Source organism: Accipiter gentilis, chromosome 21 (assembly GCF_929443795.1).
Source record: "Accipiter gentilis chromosome 21, bAccGen1.1, whole genome shotgun sequence".
Classification (NCBI taxonomy): domain Eukaryota; kingdom Metazoa; phylum Chordata; class Aves; order Accipitriformes; family Accipitridae; genus Astur; species Astur gentilis.
In genome coordinates this window covers 9,192,723-9,215,463 of record NC_064900.1, presented here as the reverse complement: position 1 = coordinate 9,215,463, position 22,741 = coordinate 9,192,723, and the positions used below count along the sequence as shown (strand labels likewise).

Sequence of the window (22,741 nt, the reverse complement as noted above, 5' to 3'; positions counted from 1 at the left end):
AAATAAATAAAAGACCTAAGGCAGGGTCACTTGCAGCGAGAGGTGCAGGTGACAGCATCTTCAACACAGTCTAGGCCCAACTAGCTGTTCACAGAGGTGCCATTTCATCTTCACATACCGTGACTAGAAATTCAATTCCATTTCCAGTCTCCCTCACCATTTCCCACTCTTATCTGCTAAACCATGTACCGCCTCAGTCACCTTAGCTCAGCACCAAAAGCCATTTTTAAGACTTCCAGGGATGAGTTTTTGCAGAGCAGGAGCAGAGCAAAGGACCTGCGAGCACTCCCCTGAAGCACTCAACTGGCTGCAAGATGATTTTCCTGCATTTTCTTCTCATGAAAGGTGCAGCCAAACAGAACCCATGAACCACTAAAAGCCTAACCACAACGATTTGAGTAAAGGGATCCAGTCTGGTATCAGGTCTGCGAGAGTGTCCATCAGCACGTCCCCTGGGAAGAGCTGAGCAGGCCGAGCCTGCAGTACAGCTCTTCACCCTTCCACACAGCGAGGACTGCCTCACACGGTTAATCTCTATAGTAACTCTCCACAAAAATGTCCTTCTAAGTATGCATCCAGGCCCTCCCCTGCACCGACAGTTAACCTGGTTTCTACCATTTTCTTCCACCATCTCAAGGAATCACATCCTGTTGTCTGTTATGTGCTTGGTACCTTCATCAATAGCCTCCAGCTCTCACGCTGGAAGGGAGAGTGAGCAGTTCATCCCCATCCAGTTTCTCTGGCCTGACATCACCCTGCAGGCCTGTCAAGCTTGCTGTCAGCCATTGCTTCTGCAGTTGAAGAGCCCTAGCTTGCTCTGTTGCTCCGTGCAAGGAAGCTCCTCCACACCTAAAACACTTTCATCTGAGGGGATACCCTAACCACGCACAGCAGTAAGGCAGGGGTGGACAACAGGTTTATACAGGAGCATAGAAGCACTCTTGCTTTTCTTCAGTTCCTTTCCTACAGATCCTAATGCTTCATCCACTTCTCTGGACTGTTGCCATCTCACCAGCTCAGCACTCAGCAAGGACAGTCTGTGACGCCAGTTCTTCCTCCTGAAAAGTCATGGCCAGCTCAGAGCCCATCTTTGTACTTGTGGAGCAAGGACACTCTTTCCCCATATGTATAGCCTCATTTGCTCGTGCACGCTTCCACCTGTGCTGAGGTGACTGCTTGTACCTGAGCTGTAAGAATTGAGGACCAACGCAAGGAAGTGATGGGGGAAACATGACATTGTCAGAACTGCTATCATTGTTTCAAGTACACAGGGACAAGCGTTCAGGTGAAAACCTGCTATTTCGACAACCTGGTGACTATTAACTCTATTTGGGGCACATCTACTAAACACGCAGGCAATACAACTGCATGGTGCATGACCCAAAACACCCAAGCACCAGCTCCAAAACCAGCATCAAACAAGAAAAAGCATAAACAGCAGGATGAAGACTTCATTTCATCCATAACAAACGATCTTCACCCGCCTCACAGTATTACCATGCTAAATCAGTTTTACCTCAAGCTTAATTTCATCATCATTATTTGTATCACAGACAGTAACCACCAAAATTTAATTAGCATGTTTATTCAAACACAGGTTACATGAGAACCTTCAAGAAATACATTGCAGCTAGGCCTCCACATATCAGATTTTTTCACTTAGCTTGTCTACAAGACATACTGTGTCAAAACAGCACAATCAGACTAACTAAACAGTTATGGCACACAATTGCATGTGATGCAAAAACAGTTTAAGAGCAAAGACCACACAGAGAACATATTACTGGATTACAGCCCAGCATGGATCATTCAGAAAGTGATAGGAGGAGGAAGTTTTCTCCAACAGAACACAAGTATACAGCATCATCGGTATACATTTTGCATTAATAACCATAATTATTAAAAAATAGAAAAATGTTAACTTCAAATATTACTTGGCTAGCCACTATACCTATAAGGTAAAACCATAAATGGACTAACTCTGCTTAGGAGGTGAAAAACACTAAGTCTCTAGAATTAACTAGAGCCCAATTCAGCAAACTACTTATGCATGTGCTTAAGTCCTACCAACACTAGTGGGGCTTACAGGTATTAAAGTATTGTAATTAACATGGAGAGATTTCAGCATGCATCAACAGTTAAGTACATGCTAAATACTTTCACTGAATCAGGATCATATCCCTTAAAGTACAACAAAGTTATATACACACTATAGAAGTCATGATCTTTCTCCCTCAGTCTACTGCCCGCCAAAAGAAAAACCTCTACTGGGCATGAGAAAAACTGATACAGTCCCCTAAAGAAGCATGGCTTTTCATGTTCTATCAACAACTCCAAAAGCATGCACAAATTAGTGCTAGGGACAATCTACCTTAACTGTACTTCCGGTCTTCAGCCTTTCAAAACAACAGAATTTACCTGATTTTCACCAGTATAGTATTAAAACTCTATATGCAATTTGCAAGTTCAAGATCAAGGAACTTGTTTCTTCAGTTCATTCCCCAAGCAATCAATAGGTTTTTAGAACTATACAGCTGTACAATAATGCCAGTGACTATATACAATCCTGCACGAGATACTGGAAGAAAGCTACAGTTACATAAATTAATGTTCAACTTCAAAAACATTCGATTTCTCTTGCACTTAAGTGTTATTAAAAACACAACAACAACAAAAACACAACTCTGCAATGTTGACATGTATCAGCCTTTCTAAATAAAAGATTTCGTGTAGAACTGTCCTTGTCCAGAAGTTATCTGTATGGCTGTTTAAATACAATCAGTCTTGCCGTAGCTATGAAATCCAGGTATCCAGGCAAGTGTTCCACATTCTTGGGAATGAAAACATTCCCGTTTGCTCAGAGGAATTTGATTGTTGGGTTTGGGGTTTGTTTTGGGGTTTTTTTTAAACTCTTATATAACCCACTATATGATAGTGAACAAAATACTTTTGTTTCATAGAAACAACTAACATTTGCCCACACCAGGCAAATGGTCTATTTACAGATACATTAGGACTGCCTGACTGACAGTGAGTGTGAGTTGCTGAACTCCAAGAAACATGGAGCTTAAAATGGCGACACTCTCTGCTGAATCGCCTTCCCTTTTAGGATACGTCTTATCTGGAGAAGAGAAAAGAAGACAGACAAAAACATTAGTATTCATCATCCTAAAGTGAGTGATAATCTGAGAGAAAAAAAAAAAAAAAAAATCAAACCCTAGACCCCAGTTCCGCATTCCTCATTTATCTGAGCCTAGGTTCTGAGCTCAGGTACACTAGAATTGATCCAATTTTACAGCATTTGAACCAATGAAAGGCAACAGAATTACTCAGTTGCTTAAGTTATTAGCTTCTTAGGTCAAGTCACCTCTTTCATCATGTATTTGTATAGCTCCTAGGAAAAGGGGGTTTTCTTCATCTGTTATTCAGGCCTAAGAACTGCCATTACTAATTATGACAAGACCAACAAAAGCATGATCTCAGGCCATACTGAGATGAAGAAGAGAAAGCGTATTACTTCCAGTATGTTGCAAGGTTACAAAGAAAAAAACCTATCTTGACAGGAAAAAGCTTCTGAGATGGAAAAAAGCTACAAGTGAAACCTATAATTTCAGGTCTTTGTGTATTCTGCCTGATGCTGACATTAAAACCAAAGATCCCTGAATAAAATGGCATTTGCTAAATCTTTTCCTTAAAAGCTGCAACTCAAAACCCCCAAGAAACTTTTGGAGAGTTATATGGCTTTTGTGTAAACAGGGACAGATGGGAGCAGAGGAGAGAGTGGTTTGGTTTTTTTTACCTGTTCTCCCACAAGGCCATCAGGAACCAGATGAACTGGCTGCTCATTCTCCAAGTTTCTGGCACTTGGATCAGCTCCTTTTCGCATTAGCAAGCGCACAGCATCCAACTGACTCACGCGATACTGCAGGCTGGCAGCCACATGGAGTGCAGTGTTGCCATTGTAAGCCTGGAGAAGACAAAGTAACTCCGTGAAGGAAAGGCAGGGGCGTGATTCTCAGGACACTCGTGGTGCCACACATGTGCACATCCAAAATTATATCTGCATTCCAGAAAAATCACTGTACCTTTGCGTTAACAAAAGAGAGACAGTTGGGCAGCTCCAAAAAGAGACGAATGAGCTCCAGGTTTGCCTCTTCTGCTGCCAAATGTAAAGCTGAGCGACCACTTTTACGATCCTATCAAAAAAGAAATTGTTAGTCTTCCCTGCAGGTGCTTCACTTGTCCAAAGTGAACACGCAGACAAAGCAGAAAGCAAAGTAACTGCAGAGTGTTGAACGAACTTATTTGGACTACAATTCACTGAAAGTCAGTCTCAATATATATTTTAATATATCTAATGAACAATGGACCAGATCTCATTCGGCAGTAAGCTTACATAGCCAAAATCTCAAATGTTGTATCAAGTAATGGTCTGGCCCAGCACAGACCTAAACTGGACAGGTAAGCAGTTCTTAATTAAAATTTGCAGTTCAAGAACAAGGTATCATCAGCACCCTATTACTACAGATACCTCAGACTGCTTCAAACATATTCTTACTTTTAAGAGACAACTAACTGCAGCCAGCATAGCATCATTCTTAATCCAAAAATCAGACTGTCACCTCCCTCTTTCCCCAGGGTTTATTTGCATTGATAATACCTTGCTCTGAATAAATGCAACATTCCCATTCCACTTGGGAACATTAAGCTGTAGGGAAGCTTTCAAATTAGTCTACTTCCTTTGTAATAAAGCTGAAATGTGGCATGGGAGAAAAGGGACATGTTCTGCTTCCACATTCTCTCTGCATCTGGCACTTCAGACAAAGTAATTCTACTTACTTTTGCTTCAACAGAGGCTCCCATTTGTATCAGAGTCTTGATGGTTTCTACCAGGCTCTTGTTTCTCAGAAGCAGCTCCTGGACCTCAGGGGAGTGAGGTGGCTGGCTGTTTTGCAGTTCATGCAGCACAGCATTATGAGCCAGAACAGCACAGTGCAATGCCGTCAAACCTTAACACCAGAAAAAAAAAACCCAAACATCATTAATAAACAAATACAATACAGAAGTATTGACTGGCTGCTTGTTTCAAAGGATGGATAAAGGCATTTCTACCCCCAAGAAGCCCAGGGACAGTTCCATACTCATAAGTGACAGTGACTGCTCCCGAGTAGCTTGAGATTTAGGTTGTCCATTACCAGAGGAGTTAAGTAGCAGCCTACTGTGAGCTCTCAGCCAACAGATAATGAAAGAATTAATTTCTAATATATTTTTTCGCAAAATTTCCATGTAACAGCTCTTTCTAATGTACAAGAGGTTCAATTAAAACAGCTCTCTGGTGCCAAAGATTCTGGCTTCCGTATCCACCAATGTCTTGCTGGCACTCGAATGTCTTGAGCAATAGCCAGTTACTACCTACACTCTCCATGCCAAACACAGCAATCACATGTAAGAGGAAAGAGGTCCCGACAGGCAGATACTAACCATGTTTCTATCTGGCAGATATGCCAATTGTAACGTAATTTCAATTGTAATTGTAAATTTCAACCTGGCAAAGACATGCTCCATTTTATTGCTTCTCAACCCAGGACAACATTCACATCAGCAGCTATAAAACGCTGTAACATCCAGTAACTCTGTAAATTATAAACTCAACTACTCACCATCATAGTTTGTTGCCTCAAGGTCCACATACTGATTGCTTCCCATGGCTCCCTTTTGAATTGCCTACAAAAGTGGGAACAGGTATGCATTTAGGTCTTATCCAAGCCACATATTACTTCCTCAAGCTTGTATACAGTCTTACTGCAACAAAGTTGCAATAAATAATGGCATTAAGAGACTTATTTCTTGTTTTCATAAACTAGAGGATTCCACCAAATTACTCTAAAACGTTGGTGAGAACCTTCATGTGAAATTCAGCCTTACTTTAAGCCATTACCGTGGAGCCCTGAGACATACTCCCAAGGCTACACAGAGAGAAAGATAAAGAGAGGAGTGGTGTTTTCAGGGTTTCCCAAGACAACTAATACAAAGTGTAAGCGTTAACAGTTGGGGCAGAGCTATGCCTGCCTGGTTCTTACCTGAAGGACCTGGGCATGCCCCTTCTCAGCGCAAACATGCAACGGCGTCCTACCCCAGCAGTCTGTGGTGTTGACTTGAGCCCCCAAGCTAACCAAGTCCTGCACAATGAGATGCTGATTGGCAGCCACAGCAACCTGGAAAGCACTCTGCAAACATCGAGAAGAAAATTTAAACTATTAGTCACCTGATCTCTAACAGGAAAGACCAACTAAAACAAATAAAAAGCCTAGCTACCTGGTATTATTTAAGCAGCGATTATGAATACCAGGAAGCCAGGACAAATGAAGCAGAGCACATAGTTTTACCGGCTCAAGGTGATCCCAAGAAGTATTAATAGCTCAAGGTTAATATTAGCATGCAGGCTGAATCTCAGGGTTAATATTAAATAAGCATTTCACTACATCTTCCTCAAGGTCCAGGCATGCAGAAGCACTCAGGCGCACAAAGCTGGTGCAAAGATTTTGAGAACCTCACCTGGCCATTGTGCTCCTTAATATCCAGCATGTGCAGGGCAGCCATCTTCCTTGCAAGAACATAGGAGAGTGCTCGTCGGCCCTGCGCAACAGCAATGTGAAGGAAGCTGCGGGAAAGAGGTGAAACACAGAGTTACGCCACCATACAAACTAGGGCTCAAGTCATTACAGATCCAAACGTATAGGAGGGGTGTTACGCTGCCGGCTTCAGACCTCCTCTGCATGACTAAGACAGGAACACAGGTACCTTCTTCCCAGGGCAATTTAAAGCATCTAAACCAGAAATCTTTTTCTCCCCACTTACTAGATAAAAGTCTAACGATAAGTCCCTGAAATTAGACAACACAAACACCTTATCACTCAGCGTGCTGCAACTCTGCGCATCACAGCCCATGAGCAAGACCACACCTTTCACTCGATCAGCAGAGCTACTGCACTCATGACACAAACACTGCTAATGGACTGCTCCCATTACAACCCCACCGTCCACCAAAAGCCAAACAGAAACACTTCCCGCCCTTCCACGTCAGAAACACCCAGACAAACAGCACTCACGTGTCTCCATCCGAGTCTTTTGCAAGGAACTGGTCTTGAGAGATGTTAGCCAGTTTGTTTTCCTCCTGCTCCACTTGCCATTGAAAAAACGACTTGCCCAGCTGCGCCGTGCTTCTGGCGATGTTTTGGTCAGGCAGAGAGACATTCAAAGTAGCCAAAGAGACGCTGCGCTCCAGACCACCACAGATGTTACTGGAAAGCAAGCTGAAACTCGGAGCGTGGGAGCCAACATCGGCCTGTGGGTGGGCACTGGGCAGTGGCTGGAGGGGAGCAGAGATGCTCTCCGAGCCTTCAGAGTCGTTCAAGAGGGAGGAGAAGCTCTGCGACGGGCAGTACTGCAGTTCATGGCTCTCAAATGCATTCTGCTGGTAGCCAGGAGACTGGTCGTTGGCAGCAAACGGCCTGTACTCCAGGGAGGCGTCCGAAGGATAGCTCTGCGACAAATCTTGGTTCTGGGATGGAGGGAACTGGTAATGCTGTGGTGGATCAAGCACATGCTGGGAAGTGTGATCTTGGAATGCTTGGTACTTCTGGGACGGGGAGAAAGCCTGTGTTCCCGGGCTGTCCTGGTACTGCTCGCCAGGCGAGCTGTGACTGGAGACATTGTGCAACCAGCTAACCTGCACCGTGTTCAGAGAAACAGGGCTCGACTCATTCTTGATGTTTATAATGTTCTGAAGCAGATCAGAACTGCTGTCGTGCTTTGGGTCGTTTTTATGAGTCTCCTCCATGTTATCCATAGAAGTTGGTGTCTGGGGTGGCGTCTGTCAGGAAAAAAAAATAATAAAAAAAAAATCAAAACAAGCCCCAGAGTGTTACAGGTATAGCTGTACCTGGTAGTTTATGACCACACAAAGCAAACTGAAAAATAAAGGCATGGAAAAAGTTACTACAAGCTTACCAGGAGGTGTGGGTGAACATTAGCTTGGCGTTTGAAAGAAGGTCCATCAGAAAGGAGCTCAGGAGCCTTTCTTTTGCCACTGTGACCTAGTATGCTCTTCAGCTCTGCTGAAAAGAAAACGAATTTAGAATTTATTTGGAGGTTACTCTTACAATCCACTTTTAGAATCTTATTGTAGGGTATTTAAAAAAAAAAAGGGAGGGGGGGGGCCCTTTTTTACCTGTGTACTGCTCGTAGTTCACCAATGCTCCTTGTGCCTTTTGAGAAAAATCCATATTATTTCATTATTATAATGTTATTTCAGGAAAACAAAACAAAACCCAGAAGAAAGCAGCAGCGACTTGCTTCTGTAAACATACAATATACCTTAGAATAATTCTAGTACATGATTGTCTAACCCTAATTTAATTGCTTTTAATTAAGGTTAGAAAATGGAAAGACTTTTATAGAACTTAGATGAAAACCACCATTTTTCTTAAGGCTTTTTAAGCTATTTGTTACAATACCACAAAAGTCAAGAAAATCTAGAGCAAGACACTGTTCCTTACTGAGGTCTGAGGATCTTTTTTTTTTTTTTTTTTAAACATAAATAAGCCAGCCAATTTTATACTACTTCTATGCCGTGAACTCTTCTATGCAAAAATTTTGCTGCGACAACATTTGTCTAGGAAGCTCACAAAGAGACGCTCAGAAAGCCTATTCTAAACCCAGAAAAATCCCCTTTAGTCTTCCCAGAATTTCCTATATTTTTTTTCTGTTTCTATCTTTTCAGACTGGAGGGGGTCTGCCTTTATAGCGTGCGCTCTGCGCGGAGGAGCACAACAGCATAGGAAAGGATTCTCTTCTAAGACGATTCCCCAACTCTTACAACGAATGACCTCATTCGAGTTAACAGGGAGTTTCTGTGGTGTCGTAAGACAAACGTATCTTTATCCAAACTCCCTGTAGAGAATCAAGCTTAGTAAGAACATTTTCAAGTGCCTCCTTCTCCCACAGTAAGCCTTCTCACTAATTTCTTCCCAGCTCCGCTCTTCCATTACGTCTTGAAAAGGAAAAACGCTGACTCCATCCCCATCAGATAAAGCAGCACGCTCACTGCCAGCGTTATCGCACGCCTTTTTTTGCCAGCTTCAGTCACCATTAAAGGCGGTTATGTCAGTGCTGAGAAATGCGGGTTACCTTGCCTTCCTCCGCGGCGGAGCCCGAGGACATCTGTTTGCTGCTCCTGAAGTGCAGCAGGAGCTCCTTCACGGAATTCTTCACGCGGACCCCCTGGAAAGGGCCTCTGTGCTGCTTGCCTCCCCCCATGTGCTGTTCAACTGTTGAGAAACGAAAACAAAACCCGAATTTAAGCCGCTGACCCCGTTTCCACTTAGAAGAGAAGGAGGGGGAGGGGGGGAAATGAAGCGAGAGCGGGAAGGGATCTGGAAAACAACCCGAACGCCCGGTTTAGCGGAGCCGAGCCGAGGCCGTCCCCCCCGCCCCGCACCTGCTCCGCCATCTCACGGCCGTGCGGCTCCTCCTCGCCCGGGGAACCCCCCGCCCGCTCCCGCAAGGCTGCCAACAGCCCGGCGCCGGGCCCGCAGCGCCGGCCACAGGCTCCCGCCCGACGCCCGGCCCCCGCTTTTCCCCGCTTCGGGGGGCTTCCATGCCCGAAAGGGCCCGCGACCGGCTGGCGGGGACGCAGCGGGAACCGCGGCTTCGCGCCCTCCCCCCGGGCGCGGGGGGCCGGGACCACCGCCGCCGGGGCACGCCGTACCTTGCAGCGCGGGGCGGGCGCCGCCCCGGGGGTCCCTCCGGCCGCCGCCGCGGCTGCTCACCGAGAGGTCCGAGTCGGAGCCCGGCGAGCCCGGGGCGGAGTGCGCCGGCGAGCAGCTGCCCTCGCTGGAGTGGGGCGAGGCCCCGTAGAAGTAGGCGAGGTTGATGGGGCTGCTGAGGGCGCCGCCGCCGTCGCCGCCATCGGGCGCCGCGTCCCGGCTGCTCTCCACGATCATGGCGGTGCCGCGGGGCGGCGGGCGGCGGCGGCGGAGGACGAGGGCGGCGGGCGGCGGAGCGGGCGCGGGCGCGGGCACGGCCAGGGCTGGGCGGGCGGCGCGGCGGCGACTGGGGGGCGGCGGCCCGGGCGGCGGCGGTTATAGCGGCTCCGCCCCCCCCCCGCCAACACGCACCTCGCGGGGGCGGGGGCGGGGCCGCGCTTCCCGTAAAGGGCGGTGGGAGGTGGTGGCGGCGGCGGGCGGGGCGGGGCGGGGCGGGGCGAGGGGGCGGGGCGAAGGGGGAGGCGGGGCGAGCGCCCCGCCCCGCCCGTGGTCCGCAGTGGGCACCAGGCAGCGCCGGGGTGGGGATGATGGGGACGGGGTTGGGGCTGACGGGGTTGAGGACGATGGGGGGGATGGGGATGGGGGCTGACGGGGATGAGGTTGGGGCTGACGGGGTTGAGGATGATGGGGGTGATGGGGATGGGGGCTGATGGGGATGATGGGGTTGGGGCGGGCTGGGCAGGATGGGGAGGGGGATGGATGCCACCTCGCTCCCTGTCCTCCAAGATAGCCCCTGGAGGCCTCCGGCAGCTTTTGCGGCCCCCGCTCGCAAACGCCTGCAACCCCAAATTTCCACCCTCTTGTGCAGATGCGGAGACGGAAACCACGAGCGTCGCCCTCGGCCTCCCGCCGCTGCCGACGCAGGCTCGCGTCCCTGCACGCGCGCACGTGCCCCTCGCCCCAAGTGCGACGGCGCGGGAGCGTTCGCCCCGCTCCTGCCAGGCCTCGGCTCTGGGGACACGGGCTTGGGAGCACGGGGATTTTTTGGTCCTGCGCCTCAAGCCGGCAGCAACCAGAGCGAAGGGGAACGTGAGCAGTTACTCACAAAAGAGATGAGTCATCTCTTTTCTTCTGTTATCGGAGCCTGTAGTAGGCAGGGGGCAGACACAGAAGTTATTTTGGTTTTAGGTTGCACCATACTGCGGTGGCAAAGCCTCTCGGTTGAGGCCGGCAGGGAGAAGCGGCTAAGCAATACAATGCCGAAACAAAAAGTGGGCGAAACTGTGTGCCTGCCATTCCTGTTAACAACGCTACTGAGTTATTACCAATACTCACAGGGGAGACTTCTCAGGTTTCTACTTTTCAAGCAAATATTTCTGCTTTCCTCGTTTCCACTGAGGTCACCACCTTCTAGACCGCGAGCCTGCAGTTTTGTCCACGAGGTTGCGATTAGGACGTTTTTCGCACCGTGGCTGCCTCCAAAAACGTGTAGTAAGACAACACGGTATTTCTAAAGTATATTATGCAAATTGGAGGTCTATAATTTAGATTATTATACATGTTTTAATTGTGTTAAAAAACATGGGACAGGTGCAACATGAAATTATATTAATCAGCCCATGAGGAGGTAAGAGGGCATTACTTTATATTATTCAAATATTTCTTCCGCTGTCAGGTGAAGCAAGGGTTTCACTGGGAATTAGCTAGGCAGTTTTCTACTCCAAAGACTGTTGTTATACACCATAGATTGAATTTATGCAGTCACAGTAAAATTTGCAAACATAACCCATCATATGAAATCAGGTGCCAAGTAGTGCCAGAAATAGCACAGTCTAATAAAGGTAAAAACTCACTTGCTCCCTAATCAGCAGCTATCTCCCAAGCGCACCTTCTCCTTCATTTAACGAACCTCTTTATGCAAGGAAGGATTTATGAAATCAGGCCGTATGTTTTAAACACGCAAGGAGATGGTTCTCTGTTGTTCTTCAAGCCTTAGATCTCAGTTACAATACCTTAGCCTTAGGTAGATGCTTTTAAGTATTTCCTCGTTGAAAAGCGCTCGCTGCTCAGAGATCCCGCAGCCCCCGAACTCTCTTTGCATGCTCGGTGGCTGATGGGAGGACCCACAACCCAGCTTTCCGAAAGCAGATCCGACTGATCAACCTTTGCATTCTCATCCCTGCCAGGTAGCCCGGAAAGCCGGTCGTTTTAATCTAGCCAGGAGGATCTCCAACTACGGCAGCAAATGGATCTTGTCTTTTAACGAGCAAATGGTAATGGGAATCTGAGAAGTCTATAATCCAGAAAATTAGATTTGGCATCAGAGTTGCCTGCAATTGCCTTTGAAAATGTCAAGATTAAATGTGGTTTTCAAACCAAAAGTGGATTTCTGTCACGGTAGTCCCACTGTGTCGTGGAAGGTCCCTAAACCACACACAGGCAGGGACAGACAGCGCCTTTATCCTTGCTATTCAGTAACAATTTTGAAATGGATTTAATTGAAGGTCTGTCTCAACTTATTAATGAAAACTGTTCTATAAAACAATTGAATGAGGTTTTTGTCTTAAAGAGGGCATGGAATTTTTTTTCTCTTTTATTCCAAAGTTTCTACCCTCCCGCAGGCTGAACTGCTGACTCGCTCTCCTTTTACCAAGCAAAACCCACTTCGGCCAACACTCTGATACCTCAACTCGTACTTGTTTCATCAGCGACATCTTATTTATCAGGTCGTTTGGCATAAATCTACTCCCAGTCAAAGCAGATTAAGACAAGTCTAATTCCACCAAGCTCTGTAACAAAAGGCTTTTTGAAAAATACACACACCCATCGGTTGCACAAGACGAGCTGGCTCCCAGCAGCCTTGTGCTCTCAAAGTGCCTCCCATGCAAGTGACTGGTAAATTATTGCTACATCTACAAATTGTAATTATTAATGCGGCAGACCTTGAGCATTTGTTTTTCGGCCCAAACACTACGTAACATCTGTGGTGACCAAAACCCCGTGAGGCGTCCTCAGCCTAAGAAAGTTCCTCCTGGGCTGGGTGGTGACCAAAAAGAGCTTGTCACCTCTTCTCCTGACGGGGAACCCAGCGCAGCCCGTACAGACAGCGACAGACCGGGGAGAAGGGGGGGTCAGCCAGGAAGGCATGGCAGGGCTGGGGTATCCCGGTGGTTTCAGCCTGCTTTGGCCTAGCTGTAATTCAGCGCAACCCGTCAACGTCCAGAGCCAGAGAAGACTGCGAGGCAAGCGCGGTGGAGGATTCCTCAGCTCCCCCAGCGCTGCCCTCCCAGGTTTTTATTGTAGCACCTCCATTTAGTGGGGTGTATCAATAATGCCAGCTAGCGGCCAGTGTCAGCAACATTTGTCCTGAAACCTCTCTTGCAGGCACCTGCAAATAGTGAGATGTGCTTACCTTGGTATCTCAGACAATTGCAAAAATAAGAGCCAAAATACATTGGTTTCTGAAAGGTCTGCTTCTTCCCTCACTTCAGAATGCAGCCTGGGCAAGTATTGTGGAATTAAAACTAGTCAGTCTTGGTTTGGGTTATACCGATATATTTGATGACCGAAACAGCTTTTGAGAGTGCAACTTGTGCACACCCGTGAACTACTTTGAAGGGATCTGAAAATTCAGTTAAGACCAAAAAAAATAAATATATATCCTGTTGTCTCGAAGCTTGCACTCACTGGTTAGGGGTCTCATTGCAAAAGCCAGAGAGGTTGAAAGCCAGCCCCTGAGACTTTCACCACCAGCTAAACACCTAGGCTAATCAAGGTCATACCTCTCCCTTTTGCTATCCTAACCAGAGCCAGCACAGAGAAAAGACACACTGGACCTGCTGCGCTGGGCTTCCCTCTGCGTTAGAGCTCCAGTAACTCAGTCCTGGTTACAGGGAAACAGCTGAGCCACTGCGCTAAGTCGAAGCAAAATCGAGAAGCCTGCGCAGTGTTTGGGGGTTTCTCTGTTAAAACAGACTTCCATCTTTTCAACACCCTTTTTAATTGTAACCATGAGATTTTCTCTCACACCTGGGCCCTCATACTGAGAAAGCATTTCAATAATGACAGCAGAAATTCAGACCGAGGGAAAAATTTTGCTGCCCAGCTTTCAGCCGTCTCTGGTTTATCCTTTCTGACATGAGCTTTGCAGCCTGAGCTGCGATGCCGCGGGGCAGGGGACTTCTGGGCCGTCCTGCGGAGCGTCAGCAAGGCAGCCGAAAGGAAAACTCTGCAGAACTGCCTGTGATCAGCCCAGCAAAGCCCACACGTGGCGTAAGGGAGCGGGGGGGTACCAGGCAGATGGGTTGAGGACTCTCAGCTCGGGACGATCGAGGCTGCAAAGCTCGGGCAGAGATTTGTGTGTGCTGCAAAGACATCCTCCCAACACCCTATGCCATCCCCTATAGCTTTGTAAGTCATCACTGCCGATCTAATCCCTGATGTAACTGGTTCCTACCTCTATGTAGTCAAACAATATTGCCCTACAGTTTGCCCTCATGTCCTGGTCCCAGGATTGGCAACAGTGCTCTTACATGAGCTCAATTCTGGGATCTCTGGTGAGAGAAACTAGCTCCTTTGGGTGAAGCCTGGGCATGGTTTGCTCCAGGGCTGCTCCCTGGAGACAGCACGAGCAAGACTCTGCCAGTTGTCTCCCTCTACGTTAGGTTACTCTCCAAAAAGGCATCCTACCTCCTCTTCCCCTTCAGAAAATCCCCTTGAAGCTGTAGCTCCAAGTCACAGGTGCAACAGTCGAAAGGAAAAAAATCCAAACGAACAGAAGGTGCATCCTGGCGAGGCCACACCGGGCTCGGAAGAGACCAAGGCTGAGAAAGGCATATGGATGCGGTCAGTCGGCTGTAAGGAAAGGGCTAGCCTTTACAGCATCAGTGTGCCCGCACTGCTCCGTCCCTGGGGCGTGTACTGAGGTGAACGCTATAGGGGATCTAGGCCTTAAATAAATAAATAATACATAAATAAATCAAGCCCAGAAAATGGAGCTTCGCCTTCCCTGTAGAGCAGCACGTAGTCACTCTGCCGGGCACGCAGTCCCTCCTAACCGCGAGCGAGGAACATGCCAGCTGTCGGAGCAGCCCACGGTTCAGCGGGTACGGGAGCAGAATAAACATCTCTCATCGGTCCACCTCCTAAGCGGCAGCGTGGGACAAGGGTCAGCCTCTAGGTAAAGTGGCAGAGCACAAACTACTAGCAACAAGAACTCGGTTTTGCAACACTGGAGCAGTATAATCTTTGTGGTATTTCTTAAACTGGAAATAAAAGTGGTGGTTTACAATCCAGTTGCTTAATGCAAGTGAATATTTGCTGCATGGATGTCAAATGTTCCTTATTCTCCAATGGGTGTAATTAGCCTCCTGCTGCAGACTGCGAGTCGAGGTGTGCGAACACCGCCGCCACACCTCTGTCCCCTAGCAGCATTTCCACGCAGCACGCAAACGCCAAGCCATCCAGCATAAAGCTGGGTTTGCCTTTAGAATAGCATCGAGAAAGCCAGAGGTAAAAGCTTAGTAACTCTTCCACTCCTAGAGACCATTCAAGATCAATACCTGTGTTTGCTTTAACGGTTTAGGCAAGCACACGTCAACAGGCTGGAAATGGTCCATGACACCCTTTTGCTCTAAAAGCCAGTACAGAGGAGTCAGTGTTTCTTCCCTCTTTGCTATACTTGTATTGCTACATTTTTCCTAGACATTGGTCTCCAAGACTGATGTTCTGGGATTAGCCTGAACTTCAAAAGGGGGCATGTATAATCCTTCATATTAAAGGAAGACTCAGACTATTTATTTAACATATGTCTTTTGGGGCTTGTTCTTTTGATCCGAAGAATGCCCTCAATTCTGCTTTTTTCTCCCAGGCTGTTTGACATTTTAAAAAAAAAAAAAAAAAAAAAAAAGTGGGTTGCTCCAAAGTAGAGACTTCCACACTGTGTATATAAAGCAGCTGAAATCAGCACAGAGGAAAAGAAACCCCCAACCCAGCAAGTGCTACAAAGCTGGCTAAGTGGATCTGATTTCTGTACAAGTAAACAGTTTCCCTGTACATACACCTTGTGTTTGTGGACATTCCTCGCAACATACTCACTGCCCTGGTTAGTCATGTTGTCTTATAAGCTTACCTATCTCATTAGTTCATTAGCGCCTTGCAGCAGGAATGCATGGCTAAGAAATACACACACCGCTGATGTCACAGTGTGTAAACAAGGAGCAGAAGGCCATTTCCCCATAGCAAAGGGCAACGTCATATGTCACCTGTAAAGGATGCTGGGTGTACATAGATGGGGTAAATGGTGCACGTTCTTGCCTCGAAATATTTTGCTCGTGACAATATTCTGGTTTAGAAGGGGAGTTACTGCAGTTTCTCAGTGCTGTTAGGGAGTCTCAGTGTAGGTCTGAAGGAGTAAGCATCAGTTTTCCTCATGACTCATGCTGAAGACCTTTTTCCTCCTAACTCAGGTGACCCACCTGGGCCAAAACCTGTCATTCTGAGCCCACATTAATTTTATTTTCTGCTATCAGATGCAGGAGCCTGTGCTGTAAGCACAGCAGGTGAGTTAGGCTCCGGTGGACTTCGATTTCAGTCTTCCTACCTTCCACAAACAAGGACCACTTCAACCACATGTAAAACAAAACCACTTTCTAGCAGGGACTGCAGAGCTGTCCCAATGCAGCATTGCCACTCAACCCTTCAGTGCAGGAACGGGAAGAAAAACTACTTTATCTCAGTGAGATTTTAACCCAGAAAAATAATTATTTTTTGAACTGCAAATCTACCCAGGACCCTGCTTTCCTAGTATCTCAGTTTACGTGCAGTAATGGGTAACCTGAGGTTAATGTTGCCATACATCCAGGCTTCCCAAATACGTGCTTTTCCGCTCAAAACCGAAAAAAATCCACCTGCTTCTTGGACGTGGCAAACCAGTCACATCTACCAGACAGCAGATGTAACTGGGCTGACCAGTCCAGAAATCCCAGGCGCAGCATCAGCACGCGTGCAGATCACCTACGCTACGGTTGCATGGCAGGACCGACACCTGCAGGAAGCCTCAGCACTGATTTGCACAATCCTACACAGTCTGTGAACACACCGTCAGCTCAAGGGTGCAGATCAGCACGCAGGAAAGCCCAGGCTGAAACAAGACAACCACCGTAAAAGACACTTGTGCCATGTTAACACTGCAAAGATCATTGAAGGGAATGCCCTCGTGTTACGTCTTGATCTTATTTCACTGTGTTTTCCAGTCCATAGAGTTGAAATGCCTACAGTTCAGACTTCCATTCACTAGAGAAATCCCAGCTTTCAAAACACATGGCTGTCTGGCTTTGGGAAAGTCCTGAAACTCAGCTGTAGAGCTGTCTTCCATTAGTCAGACAAAAATTCAATAAACAGGAAATTTTCTCATTTAAAAAAGCACCTAAACCAAGGCAGCCAAATAAAATTGTATTATGGTAGGGAAAACGTTAGGTTGCTTCCAAGCAGCGGAACAAAAACTTTCCTGGTGCTGGGATGAAGCGCATATACTAGGGCAGGTTTTATCTTCAGTTAAATGTGTGCTGGGACAACTGGGACAGCATTGCTCCATTTATGGGTCAGAATTTGCTGCCACAAAAGTCTCAACCACAACTGTCCCATGTCTGCATAAAGGATATTAATATCTTGGAAAGAGATACTAATACCATGTTCTTCCTTGCTTCTACAGACTTAACAGCCAGTTGCTACACATTTAGAAAGAAATCCATGACAGTAGAGGCGAATTTACAATCATATGCAAATCGTGCACGAGTTAGCATAAAACATCAAGAAAGTTGGAAATAAACCCTTTGATTTGGTGGGGCACGGTGCGAAGCTCTGTTCCCAGGCGTTGGCTCCCTCCGCCAGTTCTTAGCTGGGAAAAGGCACCAGCTGAAGCCAGACGCATCCTGTCTGACAGGACGCTGCTCTTCACAGAAGCTGGCCCATGGATGTTTAAGTTTCCTTTTAATTTCCTGCCAATTTCTTAAGAAGAAAGCAAGAGTACAGGCAGCTCTTGTCTCTACCTTGCACATTTTGTCTCGGGAGCTTGTGACTGGGAACGTGACAAGTCACGCCGGGGTTTCTCAGCAGCACTGTCAGGACTGAGCGTTGCTGCCCCAAAAAGCCCCGGGGCTGGAGGCAAAGCTAGGTCAGGCCACCCAGGCTGTGGCAAGAGGCAGAGCCAAAGGGAGGGATGGGGCTGTGCCCACCCCCCCCCCCCCCCCCCGCCGCCCCGGGCAGCCCAAGGGTGGGGAGGGAAGCTTCCCAGGGCCCAGGAGAGCTGCTGGAAGCCCATTTCCAGCAGCTGGTTGATGATGATGACGATGATGATATCCCAACCGCCGTCTCCGGGGCGGCAGCAGGGCTCTGGTGCAGAGGGCAGGGTGCGGGGCTGAGGCTGCTCGGCTGCCCCAGACAGCCCAGGGCTCGGCCGGTGCCCGTTCCCCAGAGGCAGAGGGCATTTCCTCCACACACACACCCTCCTCCTATCTGCTGCCATCAAACGCAATGGCAAACACGTGGCTTGCTGTAAAGAAAGTCAATAAAAGGTCTAACTAGCCAAAAAGAAATCACTTGCCTCAGGAACCAAGCCGATACGGGAGTTCCGTTCGGAGCAGAAATCTGGCCGCCTTCTCCATGTCCCTAGGTGGCTTTTGTCCCTGACTGCTGGTCACCCAGTCTGGCCGAGCGAGCGCCCAGGGTATCACCCTTTCTCTGCTCCCTGCGTGCCTCCGGGCAAGCCACAGCTGAAAATACCTGGCTTCCACCAAAAGTACTTGCAAGCTACCCATCCCCAGCCATACGTAAGTCTCTGATGACGCCATGCTACAAACATGCCCCCAGATTTGGGGGGTCTAAAATCCAGACCGCATGTCATCCTCTGCAAGAAGCTTAGGGCTGAGATGCCTTCCCTGCCTGCCAGATACGGGCTCGGGTAATGAACCGGGGTGCTGCATAATCAACCTCCTGTGGTAAGCCAGAGAAACCCTCACCAGGCGATGAAAAGAAGTTTATGGTTTGGTTTAATAAAACCCTTAGCAGAACAAATTTTAAAGCGAAGTTTAAGTTCATTAAACTTACTTCTTTTCACTCCCACAGATTTTTTGCTAAATTACGAGAAAGTAGGGGTAGATCCCTATTTTTATATATGTTTCCCTGCGTTGTCTTACACTGCACCATGACAGTTTACTCCTGTCCTGTTGAAGCTGGCAGGCTTGTATGCTGATGATGCTCTGCTATTCCAAAATTACTGATGACCTGCCAGGAAAGAAACTGTAATCAAGATTATACAAAAAAAACCTGCTTCCACTAACAATGTTTCTTCCATTCAGTGCTCTCAGAGCTTAGCTTCCCATCCGTCCATCCTTCCTTCCTTCCTTCCTAACTCTGGAAAGCTACTATTTCCTCCCCTAAAAAACGAAGATTGTTTCAGAGAGAATCGCCTAAAACAGCTAAGCTATTTAGGGGTATTTTGACCCTAGATCCACTCTGGACTTTCAAAAATCCCACCATTCAGTGTGGTTTCTTCACATTCGGTTATTACCCGTTACCTTCCCAAAAGCCAGCCATTCTTCCGTACCCAACCCCAAAAAACACACAGACAATTATAGCACAAGCCATTTGGAAGGCTATTAGAAGTAAAAAAAAAAAAATAATGAGAAGCCAATACCATTCCAATCACTTACAGGTTTTAAGCAATAAAGCAAATAAAATGAGAATAATGTACCTTCATGTCGCAGGAGTGAAGTTAGAATTAGCTCTACGGAAAACAAGCCAGTTCTTTGCACCCCACTGGCAACTGATCGTTCCTTATGGCCACGTCTGTGTGAATGATTGAAAAGTTCCTCTGAGGTTTAACGGTATGAAACAGAGAAGCAGCAGCAAGGAAACTTTTTTTTTTCCCCCCTCCCTCACAAAAGTCCTGCTTACTCTGGCTTTCTGGTCACAGGAAAAAAAAAAAAAAAATTATATATATTAAAAAAAAAAAAAAAAAAAAAAAAAAAAGACACCCTAAACAATACTCCCCACCCCCCAAGTTTATCACAGCCCCAGGCTGAGTACCCACAGGGCTCTTGTTATTGCAGGGGATCACACACCGCTTATCTCTCAGCCCTGGTTAACCGAGGAGGGGGGGATGTTGTGACATGTGAGAGGAAGCAGGAGGGTGGAGGAGGAGGGTGGTGTGAGCATGGCTCCCTGGACTTTTTCTGCGTAGCGGAATTTCCCAGGCGGGGTAAGCCCTGGCAGGGACATTCCCCTGCCAAAGAGGCTGGCAGGAAACCCCAGGCTGGCGTAAGGCTGCCAAAAAAGGGTCTAGAAGATGCTGATGCGAGATTCACAGCAAGAACAATGACAAAGGGCTGTACACCAAAGGAGAGAAGAGAAACCTGCAGTGTGCAACGCAGCGGGGTTTCTTTCCTGACAGGGTCAAGTTCTCCTCCTTGCCCACCTCCTGCCTGCAGTGCTGCCCGCATGGCTGGCAAGCAGTCAAGCTGTGTCTCGTAGCCTTTTTCTGACTTGGCACTACAGGGTAACCTGGACAAGAAGGTGCCTGCGTAGCGGTCGCATAGGAAGCAAGAGAGATGCAGTATCCTGCAGATAAAAAAACCAAACAAGCAGGTCCAGTCTTTGGGAGGTGAGGCAGGGCAAACACTTCTCCTTGGTGACTGCCTGGATTTCAGTGGGATTTTGCCCTCAGAAAGGTTGGAATGAGTTTCATGGAGGGTAGCATCAGTTAGCGGGAAAGCTCCGTACAGCCAGAAGCCTGATTAAAAAGGGGGAGAGGTAGGGGGCTGGGGGAAAAAAAAAAAAAAAAAAAAAGTCCTCCCCTTTGTCACAGATGTAAAATAGTCACCTGCTCCAGTAGATATGATAACCTTCAGCATGGAAGTTTCCAGGATTTTCCTAAAAGGTGAGCAGATCCATCTGAATCATACTCCCTTTTTCCTCCTTTCAGCAGTGGCACGGGCCAGGATTCACGATGCTTATCAAACGTGATGAGCAAGGACAGGACACCCAAATCTTCTCAGAGCAAACACCCCCTGGCTTCAGCCCCTTTCGTTACCCCTTCCCAAGCACAGTTAATGCATAGAAATCCCGGCGGCTGGCACCAACAAAGTAAAAGCACTGAACTGCTCATCCCCCTGCCCGTCGTGTCCCCCGTGCCTCCTGCACTGGAACGTAGATGTCCAAAGCAAACAAATAAAAACCCCTCAGACTTTACCCCCACCCTCACCCTGCCTCAGCAAGCTGCAGGAGGGAGGTAGGAGAGAACATCTCCTTCCCAAAGGTGATCATTCTGAAACCTTCGCCCTGCAGGCAGGAAACGCTGCGTGGGCTCCATCTTCCTGTTCGCAGATGTATTATATCACTGGAACACGTTCAGCTGGTAATCTCGATGGGCTCAATACTTTTCTTTGAAATAAGGGCGGTTTGTTCCAACCGGGGCTGTTATTCGATTGTTTGCTGGCCGAAGGGCCGCCGTGCCCTCAGTCTTGCCTTACGCACGGCAGGGCAGAGCCCTGGCCAGACCCTCGCCCCGCGCTCTCCCGCAGCAACCGTGGAGCAAAGCGTGCTGCCGTTGGGGACCCGTGAGGCCTCGGGGTGCCTTCACAAGGCACCGAGGTCTCTTTTTGCAAAGCAGGGAGGCTGCAGCCCCAGAGGGGCACGGAGGGCTCAACACCACGGGTAGTAGGAATAGCGTCTGGAGCCCCCTCCAGCTTCTCCACCCTTTTCTCCTCAGGTGCCACTGCCTCTTGAATCAGGGTAGCTCAACTGTTCTGGCTCCTAAAGCCATGGGGGACGCTTGTTACCAGCTGTAAATGCACTGGAGGTCGGCACCCACCCACCTGTGCAAACAGGCAATCCCTGCTGCAAAGAAAAGGAAAATCCACATACGACAAGAAACAAGCAGAAGGGCAGAGTAACAACACCACGGCCAAAGAGCTGATGTGCGGCAGGCAGGGCAGGGTGAAAAGTCGTGACTTCAGTCAAAAATCAAAGTATCTACTTCTAGCAATATCGGTTGCACCGAAGAACAGGGGCAACAGGACAGCAGGAAGAAATTTGTTGACATAGAGAACCTACATTTCAAACAGCAGATATGAAATTGTTAGGATTGGAAGATACACGTATATTGGATGCATTTTACAACAATGTAAAATAATTGTCATATCTGCTTGTAATATCTGAACTTTTTTCATTGGGTTTTTAAGACAGTATCTTTTTTTCTATGAAGTAACTTGGTTTTTTTCTATTTTTACTTATCAAAGCAAAGGCAAAAACAAAACACAGCAGAAGCAAATAATAATAATACAAATACACGGGGCAAAAATGATAAAGGCGGAGCAGAAAGAGAAGAAACCATTAGAATGAAGAGACAGCTAAAGACAGAAATAGCTGCCTCGCCAGCAGCAAGCAACGATTCCCTGAGAGAAGCTGATTCAGGCAGAGAAAGAGGGCAGGCCGGACCGGAAAGTGTGACTCACCCGGCCCAGGGAAAAACAGAGGGTAGAAAGGAGTGGCAAGAATGGAGCACAGGATGGCAAGGGGGGGAAAAAACCTGTGAATTTGTCGTGGTTCTTTCACTGCAGGTACTTTTGCCATGCCTCTCACCTGCTGAACTCCAGCGAGCACATCCCACCTGGAAGCTCTTTTGTAACGTCCTTCGGTGTGCTGCCATGTCATAGCAGAGCAATAGTACCTGTTGTATAACTAGTCCTGATCATTGCAAACAACCTGCAGCAGAGATTTAGAGTGAAAAGGGAAAGTCCTGTATCAGGCTGAATCGGAAAATGACAGGTTCGTACAGAGGGCCCAAGCACGAGGGCACCGGGTAAAAAGCACTTGTCTATTTTCAGAGCTGACCAGGAAAGGGAGAGAATAACAAGTGGAGGGGCAGGACAAAATGTTTAATGGATGGCTGAACCAGGGAACACTGACTGCCATAG

General features: G+C 47.7%; 1 protein-coding gene across 4 annotated transcripts; it reads right to left on the bottom strand.

The window, feature by feature from the left end:
* Positions 1 to 1,569: 1,569 nt before the first annotated feature.
* NFKBIZ (NFKB inhibitor zeta) lies at positions 1,570 to 19,683 on the bottom strand. 4 transcript variants are annotated; one of them, XM_049824592.1, is made up of 12 exons: positions 19,519 to 19,683; positions 9,190 to 9,329; positions 8,231 to 8,267; positions 8,011 to 8,117; positions 7,110 to 7,873; positions 6,556 to 6,661; positions 6,081 to 6,227; positions 5,661 to 5,724; positions 4,840 to 5,009; positions 4,086 to 4,196; positions 3,800 to 3,967; positions 1,570 to 3,121 (listed from the first exon to the last, which is right to left on the bottom strand). In XM_049824592.1, exons 2-12 carry the CDS (start codon positions 9,316 to 9,318, stop codon positions 3,068 to 3,070), a joined length of 1,857 nt encoding a protein of 618 aa, XP_049680549.1. In that variant the 5' UTR covers positions 9,319 to 9,329; positions 19,519 to 19,683; the 3' UTR covers positions 1,570 to 3,067. The 4 variants fall into 4 exon arrangements, with proteins under 4 accessions (XP_049680549.1, XP_049680547.1, XP_049680548.1 ...); XM_049824590.1 differs by lacking the exon at positions 19,519 to 19,683 and adding an exon at positions 9,770 to 10,011; XM_049824591.1 differs by lacking the exon at positions 19,519 to 19,683 and adding an exon at positions 9,770 to 10,011 and having other exon boundaries at positions 8,011 to 8,114.
* Positions 19,684 to 22,741: the final 3,058 nt, after the last annotated feature.

Coding starts and splice junctions, on each gene's coding strand:
- NFKBIZ (XM_049824590.1), bottom strand. CDS start 10,004: ATGATCGTGGAGAGCAGCCGGGACGCGGCGCCCGATGGCGGCGACGGC. Junction 7,874..8,010: donor ATGTTCACCCACACCTCCTG/GTAAGCTTGTAG, acceptor TTTTCCTGACAG/ACGCCACCCCAGACACCAAC. Junction 5,725..6,080: donor GGCATGCCCAGGTCCTTCAG/GTAAGAACCAGG, acceptor CCACTTTTGTAG/GCAATTCAAAAGGGAGCCAT.